Raw genomic sequence first — 20,460 nt, forward strand, 5'->3', positions numbered from 1 at the left:
CCCTGTGGAAGCTGTGGGGTCCTGCAGGCGTTGGCTTCTCCCCTCCCTGGCTCCTGGGTCCATCCATCCTGGGTCCTCATCCTGCACCCACATGCTGGCACTGGTAAATGTCAGCTCCCATCTGAGGGGGGCTCAGGGGCGTGAGGGGCAGGGACAGCCTCCTGGATGGGGCCCCAGTATCTGGTCCTGTCCCCATGGTAACCAGCTGCAGGTCACTCATTCCTTTCTTTTGTGGGTCCATGACTCGGTATTGACATGGGTGTGCTGGGTGCAGGGGCCAGGGTGGCCGGGACAGAGCCCCTCTATGGCGTCCCTGCACTCTGTGGGATACGTGCAGGGACAGGCAGCCCAGGGACCTGTGCAGCCACCCAGGGAGCAGGAGGACATCCTGGAGAATGAGTAGGAGGTGCAAGGCTGAGAGGGGTGTAGGGAGCAGTGGGGCGTGCTGGGTGGCCACAGCACAGGTTGGTAAGCGGGAGTTGATCTGACCCTTGGGGCCGAGGTGGGGAAACCAGGCGTTACCCTGCAGGGAGGGGGCTGTGCAGGGGTCTGGGCTGGGGAGAGTTGGTCACCGGAGCCCCAGAGGGTTCAGCGCTGAGCAGACGGGGATGTGAGCAGGCTGTGATGCTGGAAAGACTTTCCCGGCTGAGGCGGGCTGGGGCTGGACTGCTCACTGCCCAACAGGTCCTGCGGTGCTCTTGTGCCCTGGCCCCCCGGCTACAGAGAGCCTTGGGAGGGGCACCTGGGCACCTTTCCTGGTTAGCAGATGACTTTTTTAAAATTTATTATCATTATTATTATTATTATTATTATTATTATTATTATTTGTGGTACTGGGGGTGGAACCCAGAGGCTTTCTATTTCCGGGCTATACTTCCAGCCCTATTTTATATTTTATTGGAAACAGGGTCTCACTAAGTTGCTGAGAGCCTCACTAAGTAGCTGAGGCTGGCTTCAAACCTGTGCGATCCTCCTGTCTCAGCCTCCCAAGTGCGGAGATTACAAGCGTGCGCCACGGGGCCCAGCAGCAGATGACTTTTTAACTCATTTCTCTTTCAGGGGTAAAGCCTACAATCTGGTGGCCTTATTTATTTTATTTTTATTTTTTTGTGTGTGGTACTGGGGGTGAAACCCAGGAGCAGTCTACCTCCAAGCTACACACCCCAGCCCTACTTTTTATTCTTTATTTTGAAACAGGGTCTCACTAAGTAGCTGAGGCTGTCCTTGAACCAGGGCCGTCCTGTCTCAGCCTCCCGAATGCTGGGATTACAAGCGCGTGTCACGCCTGGCTCTTTGGTGGCTTTCTTGATGCATTTGGAGGCGTGAGCTTTTGTAGAGTTGTCGTTTTATAGCTATCAGGTTATTCATTCAACAAACAAACTGCTAAGTCTGAGTTATGTGCAGGGTTGGACTGGGTCAGGCCTGATGGGGAAGGAGGCAGGGGACAGACGGAAGAGCCAGCATGGGGGTCACTTCCTGTCCTTCTGTCTTAGAGGCTGCCTGAGGCTGGTCAAGGGCTTTCCCTCTGTCTCCATAGCCCTTATTCATCCCTCCAGCAAGACACTGGCCACACTGCAAACCTGCTGGACCTTGGCAGTGCGGGTGGGGCAGCCCTGACCCAGGCTGAGAAGCGTTCCTGGCCTGTCTGCCAGGTGCACCCCTTTTCCTGCTACTCAGCACCATTGTGTCCACGTACTTCCTCACCCCATCTTCCCTCCACCTCCCCATCACCATCCTTTTTTTCTGATACTGGGGATGGAACCCAGGGGCATTCTACCTCCGATATACACCCCAGCCCTATTTTTTTATTCTTTATTTTGAAACAGGGTCTCACTAAGTTGCGGAGGGCCCCACTAAGTAGCTGAGGCTGGCTGCAAACTTGTGATCCTCCTGTCTCAGCCTCCCAAGTACTGGGATTACAAGTGTGCAACACGATGCCCGGCTTAAAACAGGGTCTTGATAGGTTATCAAGAGCCTCACTATTTGCTGAGGCTGTCCTCAAACCTGTGATCTTCCTGTCTCAGCCTTCCAAGTACTGGGATTACAAGTATGCATCACCATGCCCAGCTCCTTTGTGTTTTTTATCTTGAAACAGGGTCTCACTAAGTTACTGAGGCTGGCTGTGACCCCGCAGTCCTCCCATCGCAGCCTAAGTCCTGGAATTCCTGTGCTTGGCTTCACCTCCCCTTTCTGGGGCCCGTCTTCCTGCATATGCTCTGCCACCTCTCTCCTCTCTGTCTGTGCATGAGGCCCCTGCTATATTTCTGCCCCTGCCTGCCTGGGCCTCTCTCTGGACACCTGTGGCCTTGTCTCCAGGCTTGGCCAATTGTCATTGCAGAGGCCCTGCTGGGCTCTAACGTGACTTTGGCCCCAGGTAGTGGAGTTATATCTGGGCAGAGAGAATGCAAAGCCTGTAGAGTAAATGAGGAAACAGGCAATGTGGAATGGTGGTGTGTTCTTGTAATCCCACTACTTGGGAGGCTGAGACAGGAGGATCGCAGGTTCAAGGCCAACCTTAGCAACATAAAGAGACACTCAGCCATTTAGAGAGACCTCTTTCTTTCTTTCTTTCTTTCTTTCTTTCTTTCTTTCTTTCTTTCTTTCTTTCTTTCTTTCTTTCTTTCTTTCTTTCGTGGTACTGGGGGTGGAACCCAGAGGATTTCTACCTCCGGGATATACTCCCAGACCTATTTTATATTTTAGGCTGACTTCGAACCTGTGCGATTCTCCTGTCTCAGCCTCCCAAGCGCGGGGATTACAAGCGTGGGCCACCATGCCCGGCTAAGAGAGACCTATTTCAAAATAAAAAATAAAATAGGGCTGGGGGATGTAGCTTGAAGGTAGAATGCCCCTGGGTTCAATCTCTGTTACATACACACACACACACACACACACACACACACACACACACACACACAATTGTGGAGTATAGCTATAGAGATCATTCTCCTCCTACCCCCAGTTCCCCTGCTCCTCCTCGGTCCACCTGTGCGTCATCATTTAAGTGACCCGTGTGGCCCATGAAGACGTTGGCAGGTGCAGGGCCGAGTAGCCTGGGGTGGGTCTGTTGGGGTTGACTGAGACCCAGTCCCTTCCCAGGGACACTGGGGAGGCCTGAGCCCCGCCTCTCTGCTCTGCCTCACCTTCCTCTGTTCGGTTCCCCAGGACCTCCCAGGACAGTGACATCCTGGAGAGGGTGGGGGGACCTTGGGAGGGGCAGTGCCAGAGGTGATCAGGTCCTGAGTTTGGAGTCTGGTGGGCCTGGCCCCTTCCTGGCCCCTCCACACACCTCAGCCCCCTGAGCCCCAGCTTCCTCATCTGCAGAGGGCTAATGAGAGCCCCCACCCCACAGGGGGCTGCAGGGACTGACCGCGTGGTGGTGCACATCGGTACCCAGGGGTAAATCTCACTCAGCCTTGACTAGGAGCCACCTGGTGAACCCTGTGCTGACTGCTCGTACTTGTGGTGGAGCACAAAGGCTTAGCCGAGCCCACAGTTTGGAGGAATCGAGGTCACCCTCACTCTGACACCAATTCTAAGCTCACAGGCTTCCACCACCAGCCTCAAGCTCTGTTACTCCCTAGAAGAATTCCCAGAACTTGTCAAAATCACCCGTGTACATCCATCTATCCCTCTATCTACCATCAGTTTTTTTTGTGCTATTGTGATTGAACCCAGGGGCATTCTGCCTCATAGCTATACCTTCAGCCCTGTTTTTATATTTTATTTTGAAACAGGGTATCAGTAAGTTGTAGAGGCCTCACTAAATACCTGAGGCTGGCCAAGAACCTGTGATCTTCCTGTATCAGCCCCTCAAGTACTGGGATCACAAGTGTGTGCCACCACACCTGGCTATGTAGTTTTGGTACTGGGTATGGACTCCAGGGTCCTTCTATCTCTGAGCTAAACGCCCAACCCTAGTTATGTATTTAATTTTATTCATTATTTTATTTAATTTATTTATTTTGTGGCACTGGGGATGGAACTCAGAGGCATTCTACCTTTGGGCTACACTCCAGCCTTATTTTATTTTTTGTTTGGAAACAGGGTCTCACTAGGTTGACCAGAGTCTCACAACTTGCTGAGAATGTCCTCAAACCTATGATCATCCTATCTCAGCATCCCAAGTACTGGGGATTACTCAGCATTGCAGGTGTGCACCACCACACCTGGCGTTTAATTAATTAGTTTATTTATTTATTTTTGGGTGCTGGGGATTGAACCCAGGGGCATTCTACTTCTGAGTTACACCCCTAGACCTATTTTTTATTCTTTATTTTGAAACAGGGTCTCACTAAGCTAAGGAGGGCCTCACTAAGTAGCTGAGGCTGGCCACGAAGATTCTCCTGTCTCAGTCTCCAAAGTACTAGGATTACAAGCATGTTCCACCATGCCCCAGACCTGTAATCCTAGTACTTGGGAATCTGAGACAGGTGGATCATAGTTTGTGGCCAACCTCAGCTACTTAGTGAGGCTAACTTAGTAAGACCCTGCTTCATAAATAAAATAGGGCTGGGGGTGTAGGTAGCTCAGAGGTAGAATGCCCCTGAGTTCAATCTCCAGTACTCCTTTAAAAAAAAAAAAAAAAAGCCAGGTGTGGTGGCGCATGCCTGTAATCCCAGTATTTGGGAGGCTGAGACAGGTTCAAGGCCAGCCTCAGCAATTTAATGAGCCCTCAACCACTTAGTGACACCCCGTTTCAAAATAAAAAATAAAAAATAGGGCTGGAGGTGTAGCTCTGAGGCAGAATGCCCCTGGGTTCTATCCCCAGTACTGAGCTGTCAAGCTTGTTCAACTGAGCCCCCGAGAGACTGGGGACTGTTGGGGGAGGGGTGCTACCCTGGAGTTTATCCACCTCCTGCTCCCCAGGGCCTAGCAGAGCAGACATCTGTAAATGTCACGCAAGTCCACAGGGACGTGGCCCCAAGGGAGCAGGGTGTGGGTCCTCCTCGGCAGCTGGAGGCAGGGTGCCCAGGTAAAGGGCACACTGGTCCCTTCTGGAGTTATTGTGGCCCTACCCTGGGAGACCTGGCCAGGGGTTAGTCCAGTGCCACTGGCTTGCAGTGAGACTTCGTGTGGGCAGCGGGGAGGGGACAGTCAAAGACTGTTGGGCAGTTCAGGTCGGTTTCACATCCCAGGGCACGCAAGGCGCACACGATGACCACGATGCACGGCCCCTCCGCATCCGTCCCCTCTGTATCGCCCCTGCTGCCCACGGCTGAGTCGCTGGGAGCATGACTTGGGCTCCGGATCCTTGTGACTTCACGAGGCGGGGTGTATCAGAGGCAGCTCCCCTAGTAACCTGCTTCTGTGGTGAGGTTTTGGGGGGTCATTCCTGAAAGCTCACCTTGTGATTTCAGGGCTCCTGGTTTTTCTAATAGCACATGACACTCTGCAGTGACCCTCTTCCCATTTTTCACTAGCTGGCATGCTCTCTGCCCAAACGTGTCAGGTCTGGGGCCCCTTCCCTCCATCCTCCAATCACACCTGTGATGATCTGACGCCAAGCACCCTCACCTTCACACTTGGTCCTCCGGACTCCTTCCTCTTCTGGGTGCTGGAGATAACAGCCTTTCCCGTGTGGCCCAAGAGGAGGCTCAGTGACAGTCACAGGCTGACTAATGAACAAGTAAGGCAATTTCAGATGGTGAAAAGCATTAGAAAATACAGCAGACATCATCTCCATTTAGTTCCCAAACAAGTCACCCTGAAAGGAAACCTCAGACCCATTAAGCAGCCACTGCCGTTCCCCTCCCCTTGGACCTTGGCAGCCACTAATCTGCCTTCCATCTCTATCGGTTTGCCTCTTCCGGGTCTTTCATACAAACAAGTCATACAGTGTGTGACTTTTCGTTGTTTGGCTACTTTGACTTAACATAATGTTTTTAAGACTCATCCATATTGTAGAAGATGGTGTAACTTCATTCGTGTGTGTGTGTGTGTGTGTGCACGCGCGTGTATGTGTGTGATACTAGGGATTGAACCCAGGGGCATTATACCTCTGAGCTACACCCCCAGTCCTACTTTTTATTTTTTATTTTGAAACAGGGTCTCACTAAGTTGTGGAGGCCTCACTAAGTAGCTGAGGCTGCCTGCGAACCTGCGATCCTCCTGTCTCGGCCTCCACAAAGTCCTGGGATTACAAGGATGTGCCACCACCCCCGGCTCATACAGTGTTTCTATGCTTAGTTTTTGAGGAACTACTAAAATTCCTTCCATGGCAGCTGGACCATTTTATACTCCCATTGGCAATGAAGGCAGGTTCCAGTTTCTCCACATCCCTACCAATACTTTTTTTCCTTTTCACGAGAATAGCCATCCTAAAGGGTGTAAGTGTTGTCTCATCTCTGGCCAGCTATTTATTTATTTATTTATTTATTTACTTACTTATTTTGAGGTACTGGGGATGAAACCCAGGAGCATTCTACCTGTGAGCTATACTCCCAGCCCTATTTTTTATTCTTTATTTTGAAATAGAGTCTCACTGAGTCGCAAAGGGCCTCACTAACTAGCTGAGGCTGTCTGCGAACCACTATCCTCCTGTCTCAGCCTTCCAAATGCTAGGTTTACAAGGGTGCGCCAACACACCCAGCCTCTGGCCAGCTTTTAAAACAATGGTTTATCCCTGAAACTGGGATAAACCTGCCTGTGACCCAAGGACAGATGTGCTGGTTCTTGGCTGCGGAGTAAGGAGACTGAATGGCCGGGAGGGGAAGAGAAGTGCTGGACCTTAGATCCCGGGCTCCCTCCTGCTGGTCCCCAGGAGACAGGGAAGTCTGCGCACAAGGCCGTGGTCCTCTTCCATGCCTGAGCCCACCCTCCAGCACTCCCGTCTGTTTTGGTGATGCCCACTTTCCCTCTGCATTTCCCTTGTCCAGACCGTGGGGGTTACCCAGGTCCTATCATCCAGATGTGAGGACCTGGAAGGCTCTGGAATGTCAGCCAAGGTCTGGAAGGAGGGCACCTTCCAGAAAGAAGATATATCTCACTGTAAAGACAAGCTAATTATTTAAGCAGGCATCTATTTTTTTTTTTTTTTTTGGCAGTACTGGGGATGGAACCCAGGAACATTCTACCTCCAAGCTATACCCCCAGCCCTATTTTTAAAAAATTCTTTATCTTGAAACAGGGTCTCATAGAGTTGCAGAGGGCCTCACTAAGTAGCTGAGGCTGACTGTGATCCTCCTGTCTCAGCCTCCCAAATGCTGGGATTACAAATGTAAGCCACCACACCTGTCTTGAATCTCTGAAAAATTTTAAAAAGAAATAAGGAGGACCCTCTTTACATAAGCATGAAAGGAAATTCCTTAGTTCCCTAACAATTTTCTGATCTCACCTGAGACCGTCGACATGCAAAATTTCTCAAGTTTCCCCCAAATGTCCTCTCTAGCTGATGTTTTCAGACCAGGCTCCAATCACTAACCACGCCTCATAACTAATTGTTATGTGTCTGTGTTCGCTAGTGGTTCCCCCTCAGTTTCCTCCTGGGAGGCTGGGAGGCTGGAATTGCACAGGAGCCTCACGTTCAGAATCATGCTGATTATTTCCACTTGATGTTGGCTAGTCGGTTCCTCTGTCTCCCGAATTGCTTGCCAGTCATCTTCTGGATTCGTGTAGACTGGCCTTGGCAGATGAAGTACCCCGGGACATCACGTCCTTCCGCAACCTGAGAATTTGTTGAATAAGGACAAATTCACAAACTACATCATGTTCCTCAAGTAATTCACTGAGTGCTCAGGGGTCACCTGGTAGTCGTGAGCCAGGAAATCACGGGTTCTTTATTTCAATCTTAATACCTCTCTCTGTCTCTCTTTCTCTCTCCCCCTCCCCCTCCTTCCCTCCCTTTCTCTCTCTCTCTCTCTCCTGGGGATTTATCCCAGCTACACCTCAAGCCCTATTTTGTTTTTTATTTTATTATGTTATTATTATTTTTTGGCACTGGGAATGGAACTCAGGGGCATTCTACTTCTGAGCTACATTCCAAGCCCTTATTTTTATTCTTTATTTTGAAACAGGACCTCACTAAGTTGCAAAGGGCCTCACTAAGTAGCTGAGGCTGGGCATGAACCTGTGATCCTCCTGTCTCAGCCTCCCAAGTATGGGATTATAAGAGTGCGCCACTACGCCTGGCTTATTTTTTATTTTGAATCAAGTTAGCACTAAGTTGAGGAGGGCCTTGCTAAAAATTTCTGAGGCTGGCCACCAACCTACAACCCTCTTGTCTCAGCCTACCAAGTACTGGAATTACAGGCATGCACCACTATGCATGGCTCCAATTTTAATTTCTAGCATCTATAACACTCAAGTCACACATCATACTTGCACAGTGATATATAAAGTGGGTTCTTCTGGGGAATACTGGGGATTGCACCCAGTGAGTTCTACCTCTGAGCTAACCCCTAGCCCTTTTTAATATATATATATATATATATATATATATATATATATATATATATGTATACACACACACACATATATATATATATATTTTTTTCCAGTACTGGGGATGGAACCCAGGGGCATTCTATGAGTGACACTCCTAGCCCTATTTTTTATTCTTTATTTTGAAACAGGATCTCACTAAGTTGTGGAGGGCCTCACTTAAGTAGCTGAGGCTGTCCGCGAACCGCGATTCTCCTGTCTCAGCCTCCTAAATGCTGGGATTACAACCGTGTGCCACCATACCCAGCTTATTTTTTAAATTTATTTTTATTGGTGCATTGTAATCATATATCACATTGGAATACAAGACTTGAGAGGATATACAAGCACATATCATCCAATTAGCCCTCATCCACTCCCCATCCCATTCCCTCCCCCTCCCTTGATCCCATGCTTGTTTGGTGATTAACTTTGATACATTTGTTTATGTACCTCCTGCGTTTTAAAGAGGCTCCATCCTCTCGTATTCCATACCCTCTGATTGGTCACCTTAATTGCTTCACTATAGGGCCCTTTCTATAACTCGACCTCTTCCTGTTGCCCCTTTCCTCCTAGTTATTGCTGATTAGGGGAAGCATTTGGTTTTTATTTTCTGTGATATTTCTCTGTGCATGCTGTGTTGCAAGTACCAATCCCACTCTTGACGGCCCCAGTAGTGGCTTGGCTACCCGGACTGATCCAGACCTCACTGGCTCAAGCAGCGGCCTTGCCTCATGGGAGGCCCTGATTCCTGCCTTGCTGGCCCCCACACTGGCCTAACCCCTCTGCTAACTCCTATCCCGGCCTCGGTGGCCCCAGCACTGGCCTAGCCTCAAGGCAGGCTCCGTCCCAGCCTTGCTGACCCTGGCACCGGCCTAACCCCTCAACAGACTCCTATCCTGGCCTCGGAGGCCCTAGCACCGGCCTTGCCTCATGGCAGGTTCCGATCCCAGCCTCGCTGGCCCCGGTACTGGCCTAACCCCTCGGCAGGCTCCGATCCAGGCCTCGGAGGCTTCAGTAGTGGCCTTGCCTCAAGGCAGGCTCCGATGCCAGCCGCTGGCTGCATCACCGGCCTACCACTCGGCAGGCTCCAATCCCAGCCTCGGAGGCCCCCGCACCAGACTTGCCTCATGGTAGGCTCTGCTCCTGGACTCGCTTACCCAGCTTATTTTTAATTTTGAAACAAGGTTTTTCTAAGTTAAGACTAGTCTTGAATCTGATGCTCCTGTCAGCCTCCCAAACATTGGGATAATAGGTGTGAGCCACAGAACCCAGCTGGAAATATTTTTTAATCAAAAAATATAAATAAAAAAAGGAAAAAGGAAAGTAAAAGAATAGTGAAATTGTGCAATGCATAATTTGTAGCATCCAAAAATATTCATTAATCCAACATGAGAATCATAGAAATGTTAGGCTTAGCCGGGCATGATGGTACACACTTGTGATCCCAGTACTTGGGAAACTGAGAGATGAGGGTCGCAGCCTCCACAATTTAGTGACACTCTTTCTCAAAATAAGAATAGAAAATAGGGCTGGGGTGTGGCTCAGAGGTAGATTGCCCCTGGGTTCCATCCCTAGTACTGCAAAAAATAAAAAATAAACACACACACACACACACACACACACACACACACACATATTAGGCTTTTTTTTTTTTTTTGCAGTACTAGGGATGGAACCCAGAAGCATTCTATCTCTGAGCCACACTCCCAGCCATATTTTATTTTTTACTTTGAAACAAGGTCTCACTAAGCTATTGCATGCTGGCATTGAATCTGCAATTCTCCTGTTTCTGCCTCCCAAATACTAGGATTACAGGTGTGGGTCACCATGCTTGGCTAGGCTGGCTTTTCATAGCTACCTGGGGCCAAGATATGAGGATCCTGGCAAGAGGGAGATAGGTGTTTGGATCTATCCACCGTCCTCCCAGCACACAGGGAGAAACTCAAAACCTTGGAGAACTACTTCTCGACTGGAGTAGAAGAAATTCCACCCTGCCCACTGGCAGAGAGGGTTAGCTGGAAAAGCTTGTTTACTCTGACTTGGGTTCTGGGTTAGAAAAGGAAAGCATTTGCCTTTGAGAATTTACAACCACAGGCCAAGCCTCTCAAGGGTTTGGGGTTTGAACTTGCATTTTCTTTGTGGTCGGAGAAACCCCAAAGTGCAAAACTAATCTGCTTACCAGTGGTCTGTGGCTAGTAGTATCCCAGAGATGCCCCGAAGGAGTAAATACAGTCTGCTGTGGGGAGTCACAGCTTGAAACCACAGATAAAGGTGCACTTGAATCCCAAATCACAAAACACAAAGAAGCGGTGCTGCCGGCCTGCCAGCGCACAGTAACGGACGAGGAAACAGAAGGATGGGTGCCCCGGACACTTAGGTGATAGAATTAACAGAAATACGTCATCACAGCTGTACTGAAGGACAAGTAGGAAGAGAGGTAGATGTGATGGGACGGTTCGGCCAAATGCTGGCTTACCCGCGCACAAGGAAGGCTGCCGCTGGGTGCTGGTGACAGGTGAGGGTCGCCCGGGGTGACAGAGTGGGGAGAAACGTCTTGTGGGCTTTGTGGGTGGAGCCCTGTCCTAGCTTCTACGGCACTGTGCCTCGTGATGCTAACTGGTGGCTTAAAACAACATATTTATTCTCTCCATTCTGGAGGTGTGAAGTCTGGCTTCAGGGCCTCAGCAGGGCCACCAGAGGCTCTGGGGAAGAGTCTTTTCTCGCCCTTTCCAAAGTCTGGCGGCCCCAGACACTGTGTCGCTCTCCCCTCTGCTGCATGACTTTCTGTCTATCTGTCTTCTCTTGACTTCATCTAAGGACACCAGTGATTGCAGATGGTGCCTGCCCTCAGTGTGGCATGATTTTGTTTCTCTCTCCTTAAAAAAAATTTTTTTTTTCTGTGTGTGTGGTACTAGGGATGGACCCCAGGGGCCTTCTATCTCCGGGCTACACTCCCAGACATACTTTATATTTTTATTTGGAAACAGGGTCTCACTAAGTTGTGGAGGGCCTCACTAAGTAGCTGAGGCTGGTTTCCAACCTACGCGATTCTCCTGTCTCAGCCTCCCAAATACTGGGATTACAAGCGTGCGCCACCACGCCCAGCTCGGCTCCAATTTTAATTTCTAATATCTGTAATACTCCCGTCACATCCTACCTTGCACGTTGATATTCAAAGTGAAACTTTTTTAGGGTACTAGTGATTGAACTAGGGGAGTTCTACCTTTGAGCTAAACCCCTAGCCTGGCTCCTACCTACATTTCTAGCACCGGCTTCGCTCCAACCACAAAGCATTATAGTTCACCAGCCGGGCCTGGACTGCAGCCTTTGCTGTCTCTCGGCCTGGGATGTTCTTTTCCGTCTGCTCCTGTCCATATCCCCTGTCCACATCCCACCTATCTGCTTGGGCGTCCAGCTCAACATCCCCAAGCCCACAGCTCACAGCAATGAATCCGAACCGCCCGATCTGTGGCTGCAGATCTAATCCTGTCTGACCCTGCTCACCCGGCCCCTGCTGTTCTGCTGGACAAGGCAGGCTCAGGTAAAGCTGGGGTACAGGGACCAAAGAGAAGCCAGCGTCCCCTTCCCCCCACACACCTGGGGGACTTCTCCAGCCGGGGCCCTGTCTGCCCCGTGGCTGCAGCTCCCCGCTGTTGGGCGACTCTGGCGTCTTGCAGCATGGCTTGTCCACTTGTCCACTAGTGTGGGGAGGAGGTGACCTTCCTCTGTCACAGTCCCTCAACACCTCTGCGGGTGGAGGGGGATATTTTCATGATCAATTCCTGAAAGCGGGACGTGCTCACGGTCACACAGGTGGGGATGGAGCCGCCCTCAGTCGCTGACACTAGCAAGTTTCCCCAGAGGCGCAGCCGCCTGTGGACCTGAGCACAGGGCCCTCTGGCCTCCAGGCGGCAGCAGTGAGCACAGAATCTTCAGCCAAAGGCTTCCTCCTCTAGGGCTTTGTTTCTAGAAGCTTTCTGTTCCCTAAACAGATTTATCATGAAGAAATGAAGCACACTTGTAATCCCCGTGCTTGGGAGGCAGAGACAGGAGGATCGTGCAGGTTCGAAGCCAGACAAGCGCGCTGGCTTAGGAGACCCTGTTTCCAAGTAAAAATAGGTCTGGGAGTGTAGCCCAGAGGTAGAAGGGCTTCCAGGAACCCCAGTACCACCAAAAAAAAAAAAAGCTTAAACTTCATGACACTTCACTCTCACAAGTCTCTTCTGAAGCCCATTAATAGGCTCAGCAATTTTTATGAATAATCTTGCATTTTGTCCCTTAATTGAGTGTGTGTGTGTGTGTGTGTGTGTGTGTGTGTGTGTGTGTGTGTTACTGGGTACTTAAACCAGATATGTTCTGCCACTGACCTACACCCTCAGTCTCTTTATTTTTATCTTTTGGTATTGGGAATTAAACTCAGGAACATTCTACTGAAAGACCCCCACAGAGGGTAGACCCTTACGCCTTGGGATTAGCGACGCCAAGTACCCATGAGAGACTTATTCTTGATGCAAACAGCAAAAGGTTTATTAAGGAGCCAGTGCACACTGGGGTCGTCTTATGACTCACGCAGGAGCTGAGATTGACCCCGAGTGCTAGGGGCTGGGAATATTTAAAGGGAAAAACCGCAAGCTGGGGAGGGGATTGGGCCAGATTACATGCGTCAAAGGAAAATTACAAAACCATTTGAAAAGCACATTTTGGGGTCAAACGTTGGACAAGATGCTAGGTGTGTCCATCTTGTAGTCAGCAGATTTCTGGAACAAGGCGGGCTGACCTGGGGGTCATACTGACCTGGGGGTCACATATCTTTTTATTACTGTACCCTTAATCATGATGTTTCCTAAGCTTGTACTTTTTAAACTGAAGCAGAAATATGTCCTAAACTTGCACTTTTAACCCGTAGCAGAAAGATTTTTAAAATCTGCACTTTAATAGGAATGAGGAACTATTTGCTATGCATTTGGCTAGTTGCTAGGGGCTTTATAATTTTTTTTTTTTTTTGGTGGTACTGGGGTTCCTGGAGGCCCTTCTACTTCTGGGCTACACTCCCAGACCTATTTTTACATTTTTTTTTATTTGGAAACAGGGTCTCCTAAGCCAGCGCGCGCGGCTGGCTTCAAACCTGCGCGATCCTCCTGTCTCAGCCTCCCAAGTGCAGGGATTACAAGCGTGCACCACCACGCCCGGCTCTATAATTTTTTATTAGGGTCTTACATTCCCTAATTTTTTTGAGCTATACCCCACCCACCCTTTAAAAAAATTTATTTTTAAATAGGGTCTCACTAAGTTGCTGAGGCTTGCCTAGAACCTGCAGTCTTCCTGTCTCTGCCTCCCATGTACCTAGATTACAAGTATGTGCCCGGTGTGTGGCTAGCCCTTTTAAAAAAGTTTGAGTCATGGTCTTGCTAAATTACCTAGGCTGGCCTCAAACTTGTGATCTTCTTGCCTCAGCCTCCTGCGTTGCTAAAATTATAAGCGTGTACCACCGCACCCAGCTACTCCTTAAATCTTAGAGAGGGCTCATAATCAAGGTAACTTCAGATTCCACAAAACCTCTTGGGGCTCTGGGGGCTTCGGGAAGAAGGCCAAGTCACTGGGTTGAACCAGTGGGTCCCTGAGGGCTTCCTGGTGGGTCAGGGCACTGGTCACAGCCAGACCCAGCCAACCAACATCAGCTGTGGCTTCAGAGCCCCACAGAGAGGGCCCCCAATAGCCCGACACTGCTCTGTTGCTGCTGAGCTGTTGGTTTGAAAAGCCGCCTTCCTGCACGGGCCCGGGCACTTCACAGGGAAGCCTGACTGAAGACAGGAGTGGGAGAGGTGACCTCTCAGCTCCTGAGGCTTTCCCACTCTCCATTCCTGAGGCTGGATCTTTTGCCTCTAAGATGCTTTTTTTTTTTTTTTTTTTTTTTTTTTTTTTTTTTTTTGTGGCACTGGGGATGGAACCTTTCTACCTCTGGGCTACACTCCCAGACCTATTTTATATATTTCTTTTATTTGGAGACAGGGTCTCTTAAGCCAGCGAGGCTGGCTTTGAACCTATGCGATCCTCCTGTCTCTGCCTCCCAAGAGCAGGGATTACAAGCATGTGCCACCATGCCCAGCTCTAAGATGCTCATTTTCTTGCCAAGAAATCCCCTCTTGGATTGATCAATACGGAGTTTTTTTGTTTGTTTTCTTTTTTTTTTTTTTTTTTTTGGTGGTACTGGGGATGGAACCCAGGGGCCTTCTACCTCTGGGGTACATTCCTAGACCTATTTTATATTTTATTTGGAAACAGGGTCTCTTAAGCCAGCTGAGGCTGGCTTTGAACCTGTGTGATCCTCCTGTCTCAACCTCCCAAGTGCGGGGATTACAAGCGTGCGCCACCGTGCCCGGTGTGGAGTTTTGTGTTTTTTGTTTTTTTTTTAACAAAATAAAACAAAAACCTGATGATGTCTTTTAGCAGTGCTGTGATGCTGCGGAACGTGCTGGGTGGAGCCCGCGGGAGGCTCCCGGTGCTTTGTACTGTGGGGAGTATGTGCTTACTTTCAGGGAAGGGCTCTGAGGAGACCAGGGGGGAAGCTTTGAAAAAGGTTGGACAGGTTGGAACACTGAACACTTATTTCGATGTGGTTTAGACCAGTTTGGGCTGATTTTATCTGGGTTTGTTACCAACCATCCTGCGTTTCTTTTGCTCAGTTTGGAATAGGAATCGTGAGAAGGCAAAACACAGCTCTTTCTGATGTCGCCAGATCATTTTGCCTGGCCAGCTCCCAGCCCTGTGTTCCCAGCTCACTTCAGTGTAGCGTTGCGGCTCATCCAAGGGTTCTTTTGCTCAAATCAAGATAGAAATCACACAGAGGCAAGCAGGCCCATCCGGACGAGGCTTTATTTGGGCCATGCTCAAGCCTATGGGAGAGCGTGCACTGGTAAGTGCTCTAGACTGGCTTGCTGAGGCCAGAGCAGGGCTTATATGGACAAAAAGGACGGAGCTGGGCCTGGTGTCCTTGGGAGGCTGAAGCAGGAGGACTGAAGGTTTGAGGACAGCTTCAGTAATGCAGCGAGACTCTCGGCGACCTAGTGAAACCCTGTTTCTAAACAAAATGTCAAAATGGCTAGGGGTGAAGCTTGCTCCGGAGTTCAATCCCTAGTTACACACACACACACACACACACACACACACACACACACACACACGCCTGTGCAGGTGCACAGTGAGCGCTTGAGTACCATCCCAAGATTTCTTATTAATTCTTTGCTTTGGCTCCACAGTTTGCCATTGATGTGGTGATCTACTGTGAGCTTCAGGCTCAGGTACTTAGCTTGGGGTAGAGTCACTCACTACTGTCACCCTAGGAAGGTATTTGCACAGTCAGGGGGCACAGGAGAGCTTGGCAGAGGTTGCAGGAAAGCAGCTTCAGAACCTGGTCATTAGTGGAAACAAATTCTTCCAAAGCAGTTTGTGCTCAGCCAGACACCGTCCTGGTGGAATCAGGGCACTCCTTGCTGGGTCTCCGGTCGACCCCAGTTTGCCAAGGACTCTGCAGGCAAAGGAAAGCCTTGGCAGGTTTGGGCTAGTTTTTGCCGTTGGAGCTGTCTTTAGCTGACCCGAGGCCCCACAATCACACATGCCTTGGGCAGGGAGCGTTAGGAGCTGAGAAGGGACCCCGCGCCCCTGGTTAGTGGCACTTCGTGGAACCTCCTGTGCATTCTTACACTCACCAAAACAATTCCACAATACTGATGAAAGTGGAGACCACACATCCTGTTTAACCTGGCGACCCTGCCCCCAGAATCTGCATGACAAGTAAAAACCCAAGCACAGAACGGGGCAAGTAGGAGCATTCTGTGGCAGCATGATTCATAATAAACTGGAAGAAACGAAATGTCCATCTGGAGAGTTAATACTTAAAGTGTGGCTGGGCATGGCAGTGCACACTGTAATCCCAGGTCTTTAGAGGTTTAGGCGGGGGGTTGCAGGTTCGAGGCCAGCCTCAGAAATTTAGTGAGACTCTCAGCAACTTGGTGAGACCTTGTTTTAAAATAAAAAAAGGCTGGAAGGTGTATCTTAGAGGTAGAACACGCCTGGGTTCAATCCCCAGCACCAAATAAATAAATAAATAAATAAATAAATAATGTTACCTTATCAAGGAATGTTATACAGCCATTAAAAACAGTGATTTGGGGCTAGATGTACTGCTCAGTAGAGATTTTCATGCTGTATTGTGAGAAGGGCAAGACAGAGAAGTCTGGTTTTGTGGTGGTTGTTTTTGTTTTTTTTCTGTACTGGGATCGAGCCTAGTCCTTTACACATGTTAGGCAAGTGTTCCACCACTGAGCTGCATCTCCAGGCCTTTTTTATTTTCTTATTTTGGGACAGGGTCTTGCTAAGTTGCCCAGGCTGGCTTTGAATGAGCAATCTTCCCGCCTCAGCCTCCCAAGTAGCTGGGATTACAAGCATATACCACCGTGCCAGAGAGTAGCGTGTTGTTTTTTTTTAAAATGTGATCATATGTTTATTATACAAATTATTATTCAATGTACACACATACTTGATGATATGAAATTGTTAATTCTGTTGGAAGGACATACACTGGTTAAAGTAAATTACCTGAGATGGTGGGAGGGGAAAGGAGGAACAGAAAGAGATGAAAGAGAGAAAAAAGAAAAAAATAAACAAAGGACAAAAGGTGTTCAAGATAATTCAGAAAATACACTCTTCTATCAAGTATCTATAGGGTTTGTTAGATGCAAAACAGACACTGGCAAAGCTGATCCCAGAACGTTAAGGGTTTTCATTGAGAAGAGGGCTTTCAACTGGGGTTCACTGCTTGCTTTCTCTCTTTCTTTCTTTCTTTCTTTCTTTCTTTCTTTCTTTCTTTCTTTCTCTCCTTCCTTCCTTCCTTCCTTCCTTTCTTTCTCTATCTCCCTTTCTTTCTCTTTCTTTCTTTCTTTCTTTCTTTCTTTCTTTCTTTCTTTCTTTCTTTCTTTCTTTCTTTCTTTCTTGGTACTGGAAACCCTTCTACCTCCGGGCTACACTCCCAGACCTATTTTATACTTTTTTATATTTGGAAACAGGGTCTCTTCCGCCAGCGAGGCTGGCTTCGAACCTGCGGGATCCTCCTGCCTCCGCCTCCCAAGCGCGGGGATTACAAGTATGCGCCACCATGCCCGGCTCATTGCTTTCTTTTAATTTTCTGTATTTTTAAAATTTGGTGTGATGAGCAAATACTATTCACATAGGCAAAAAGAAAATTGTTATGAAAGAAGAAGATGCTGGAGCTTTAATTTCAAAGACTGTCTGCAAAGCTCTCACCTTCGCCTTCACCCTGGCGCTCACCCTGCAGGAGTCTGGGGGTTCAAGCCGGGGTGGGGTCCAGCCCTAGCAGGAGTCGGGGGTCCGCGAGCGGTGGAGTGAGGAGTCGGCGGAGAAACAGCGCACAGACTCAATGGAGGGTGAAGCCGCGCTCTTTATTTTCAATTTTGGCAAGCATTTTATACTTTCGTTTTTGGCTACATTTCTACTCTTACAATTTTTTCTCAGAATTAATACAGCGGTAAATATACAAAGAACTAATACAGCAAGGCAAAGTGGCAGACGGCCAGTTTCTTAAGGGAACATTTCCTCTTACAAGCAACCAAGAAAAAGATCAGAAGTTTACTATTAACTACTAGTGCAATATCATAACAATACCCTATAATAAGCATTAAATTGTCTGATTGATGTACATCAATGCTTTTTGTTTTTTGTTTGTTTGTTTGTTTTGGTGGTACTGGGGTTCCTGGAAGCCCTTCTACCTCCGGGCTACACTCCCAGACCTATTTTTACATTTTTATTTGGAAACAGGGTCTCCTAAGCCAGTGCGATCCTCCTGTCTCCGCCTCCCAAGCGCGGGGATTACAAGCGTGCGCCACCACGCCCGGCGAGTACATCATTGTTTTTTAATGAACAGGCACTACCGAGGAGAGGAACGTTTTATACTTTCCCATGTCCCAAGGCTGTGCCTGGGACCCATCGAGTCTGCTGCTGTCCACGTACCCAGGGTACAACCAGGGGCGTAGGGTTACTGGGGTCAGTGGGCACTCTACCATAGTCTACCTCGATCACACATGTTGGCTTCCCAGAACTCATGACGGTGGGAACAACTTGTCTTGGCTCTGTTTTAGTTTGTTGTTGTTGTTGTTGTTGTTGTTGTTGTTGTTGTTAATATTTGCTTGGGAAATATCTGGGGAGGATCAGTTGCCTTTAAGACTTGTTTTGATTGTAACTGTCTGAGTCTTTATAGAAGTTTTTGTTAGCTTGGTCATTGTTAACATAAGTCTCAAGTACCTTTTTGGTAACAAGGCCAATTTCAAGAAATCCCCAAATCCCCATGCCTGATACTGTTCCCCAGAAGGAGATGCCGCGCGCCCGTTCCCGGGAATGTCTGCCATGCAGGTTCCTGCTCGAAAGAGCCTTGCTCAGTTTTAAGCTGGGAAGAAGGCGCTTCTTCCTCTTCTTCTGCCCACCTCCCAACAGGATGAGTTTTGGAGCTGCACGAACCTGATTTAGGCCCTGGCTCTGCCATTCACGGTCTGATCTGACCTTGTCCAGATGAGCGTCCTCACCCAAAGCCTGCCCTGCTTCACGTTCTGGGCCAGAGACGCCTGCAGAGAGCCATTTCAGCCTCAGTCTGGGGACTATTTTCTGTCTTTGCTGTGACCTGAGAGGAGTGGATGTATGTGTGTGTGTGTGTGTGTGTGTGTGTGTGTTACTGGGGATGAAACCCAGAGGTGTTCTACCTCTCAACTATAACTCTAGTTTTCTTTTTATTTCAAAACAGGATCTCACTAAGTTGCCGTGGGCCTCTCTAAATTGCTGAGGCTGGCCTTCAACCTGCAATCCTCCTGTCTTAGCCTCCAAAATACTGAGAGTGGACTCTATGTTGCTGGGCACATACATCACGGGAGAGGAAGGCATCTTCTCCGTTCTCTGCAGAATATAAACCAGGAGCCCATCTGCTTCCTGATTTCGGGGACAGCTCTGGGACAGCTCATAGCCATCTCTGAACATCCATTTCTGAACATCCTTTGACCTCTTGCTGGGAATGAGTTACAGGGACATGAAACCAGGTTCTGTCCTGGATCTCCAACTTTTCTCTGGACCTCTGCAGTACCCTGCTCCCTGTTGTCTGCTCCCTGTTGCCCACAGCATGTGTAAGTTCTTGGACTCAGTATCAGGACTCGAGTTGGCTTGACTCAGGCTCGTTAAAGTATGCAGGAGCACGCCCCGAAGTATTCATGACCATGTTCGTGAAAGTACTTATTTGCTGATGTTGGAATGGGCCAGAACACATCTCGGGGAGGTCAGGGCACGGTCCTGCTTGGGAGGGGCAGGGGAGGTCGGCTGGGCCCCACGGGCATGGGGTGGTCCCTCTGGGATGACTCCCCAGCCTCCTGCAGGGTCACGCAGGAAACCAAGTCACAGCACAAAGGAACTCAGGCCCCACCCCGAGAAGTTCCTGTTGAGTCTCTCAGGGCTCTGAGCTGGGACACTCGATTGTGACAGTGGACCGTGAAGTTGCGGTCTGTGTGACTTTGGGTCAGTTACATGGCGACTGAGGAGGAGGAGGACGGGCGATGGGAACAGAGCAGAGCTGACCCAGCGGGGAAGGGGCTGAACCTGCGGTCCTCCTATCTCAGCCTCCCACATCCTATCATCACAGGCGTGTGCCACCATGCGCTCTTTGTGTGTGTGGTACAGCAGGAGCATTCTACCTCCAACCTACACTCCTGGAACGATTTCATTTTTTATCTGGAAACAGAATCTCGCTAAATTGCTAACAGCCTCGCTACGTTGCTGAGGCTGGCCTCAAACCTACGATCCTACTGTCTCAGCCTCCCAGATACTGGAATTAGGGGCACGCACCTCCACACCCTGCTCTCAGCCTCTCTTCGGCAGCAGGTGGAAAGTGGAAACCACCTCATTTCCCCCACCGTGCACTGAATCTGCCACGATCTAGAGGCCAGGCTTCCAGGAGACAGAGGAGCTGCTGTTAAGGGCTCCATGTCC

General features: G+C 49.2%; 1 protein-coding gene across 1 annotated transcript in view; it reads left to right on the plus strand.

Moving 5' to 3' along the window:
* Positions 1-304: 304 nt before the first annotated feature.
* Positions 305-20,460, plus strand: part of LOC308260032 (uncharacterized protein) — a gene marked incomplete at both ends in the record, with an annotated part of 66,021 nt that continues 45,865 nt past the window's right edge. The window contains 4 exons of the mRNA XM_080691369.1: positions 305-399; positions 3,166-3,196; positions 4,870-4,975; positions 5,424-5,629. Of these exons, the coding sequence (XP_080547495.1) occupies positions 305-399; positions 3,166-3,196; positions 4,870-4,975; positions 5,424-5,629 (438 nt within the window). The remainder of the gene's footprint in view (positions 400-3,165; positions 3,197-4,869; positions 4,976-5,423; positions 5,630-20,460) is intronic.

The sequence above is a fragment of the Muscardinus avellanarius genome (assembly GCF_963383645.1).
Source record: "Muscardinus avellanarius genome assembly, chromosome: 3".
Lineage (NCBI taxonomy): Eukaryota > Metazoa > Chordata > Mammalia > Rodentia > Gliridae > Muscardinus > Muscardinus avellanarius.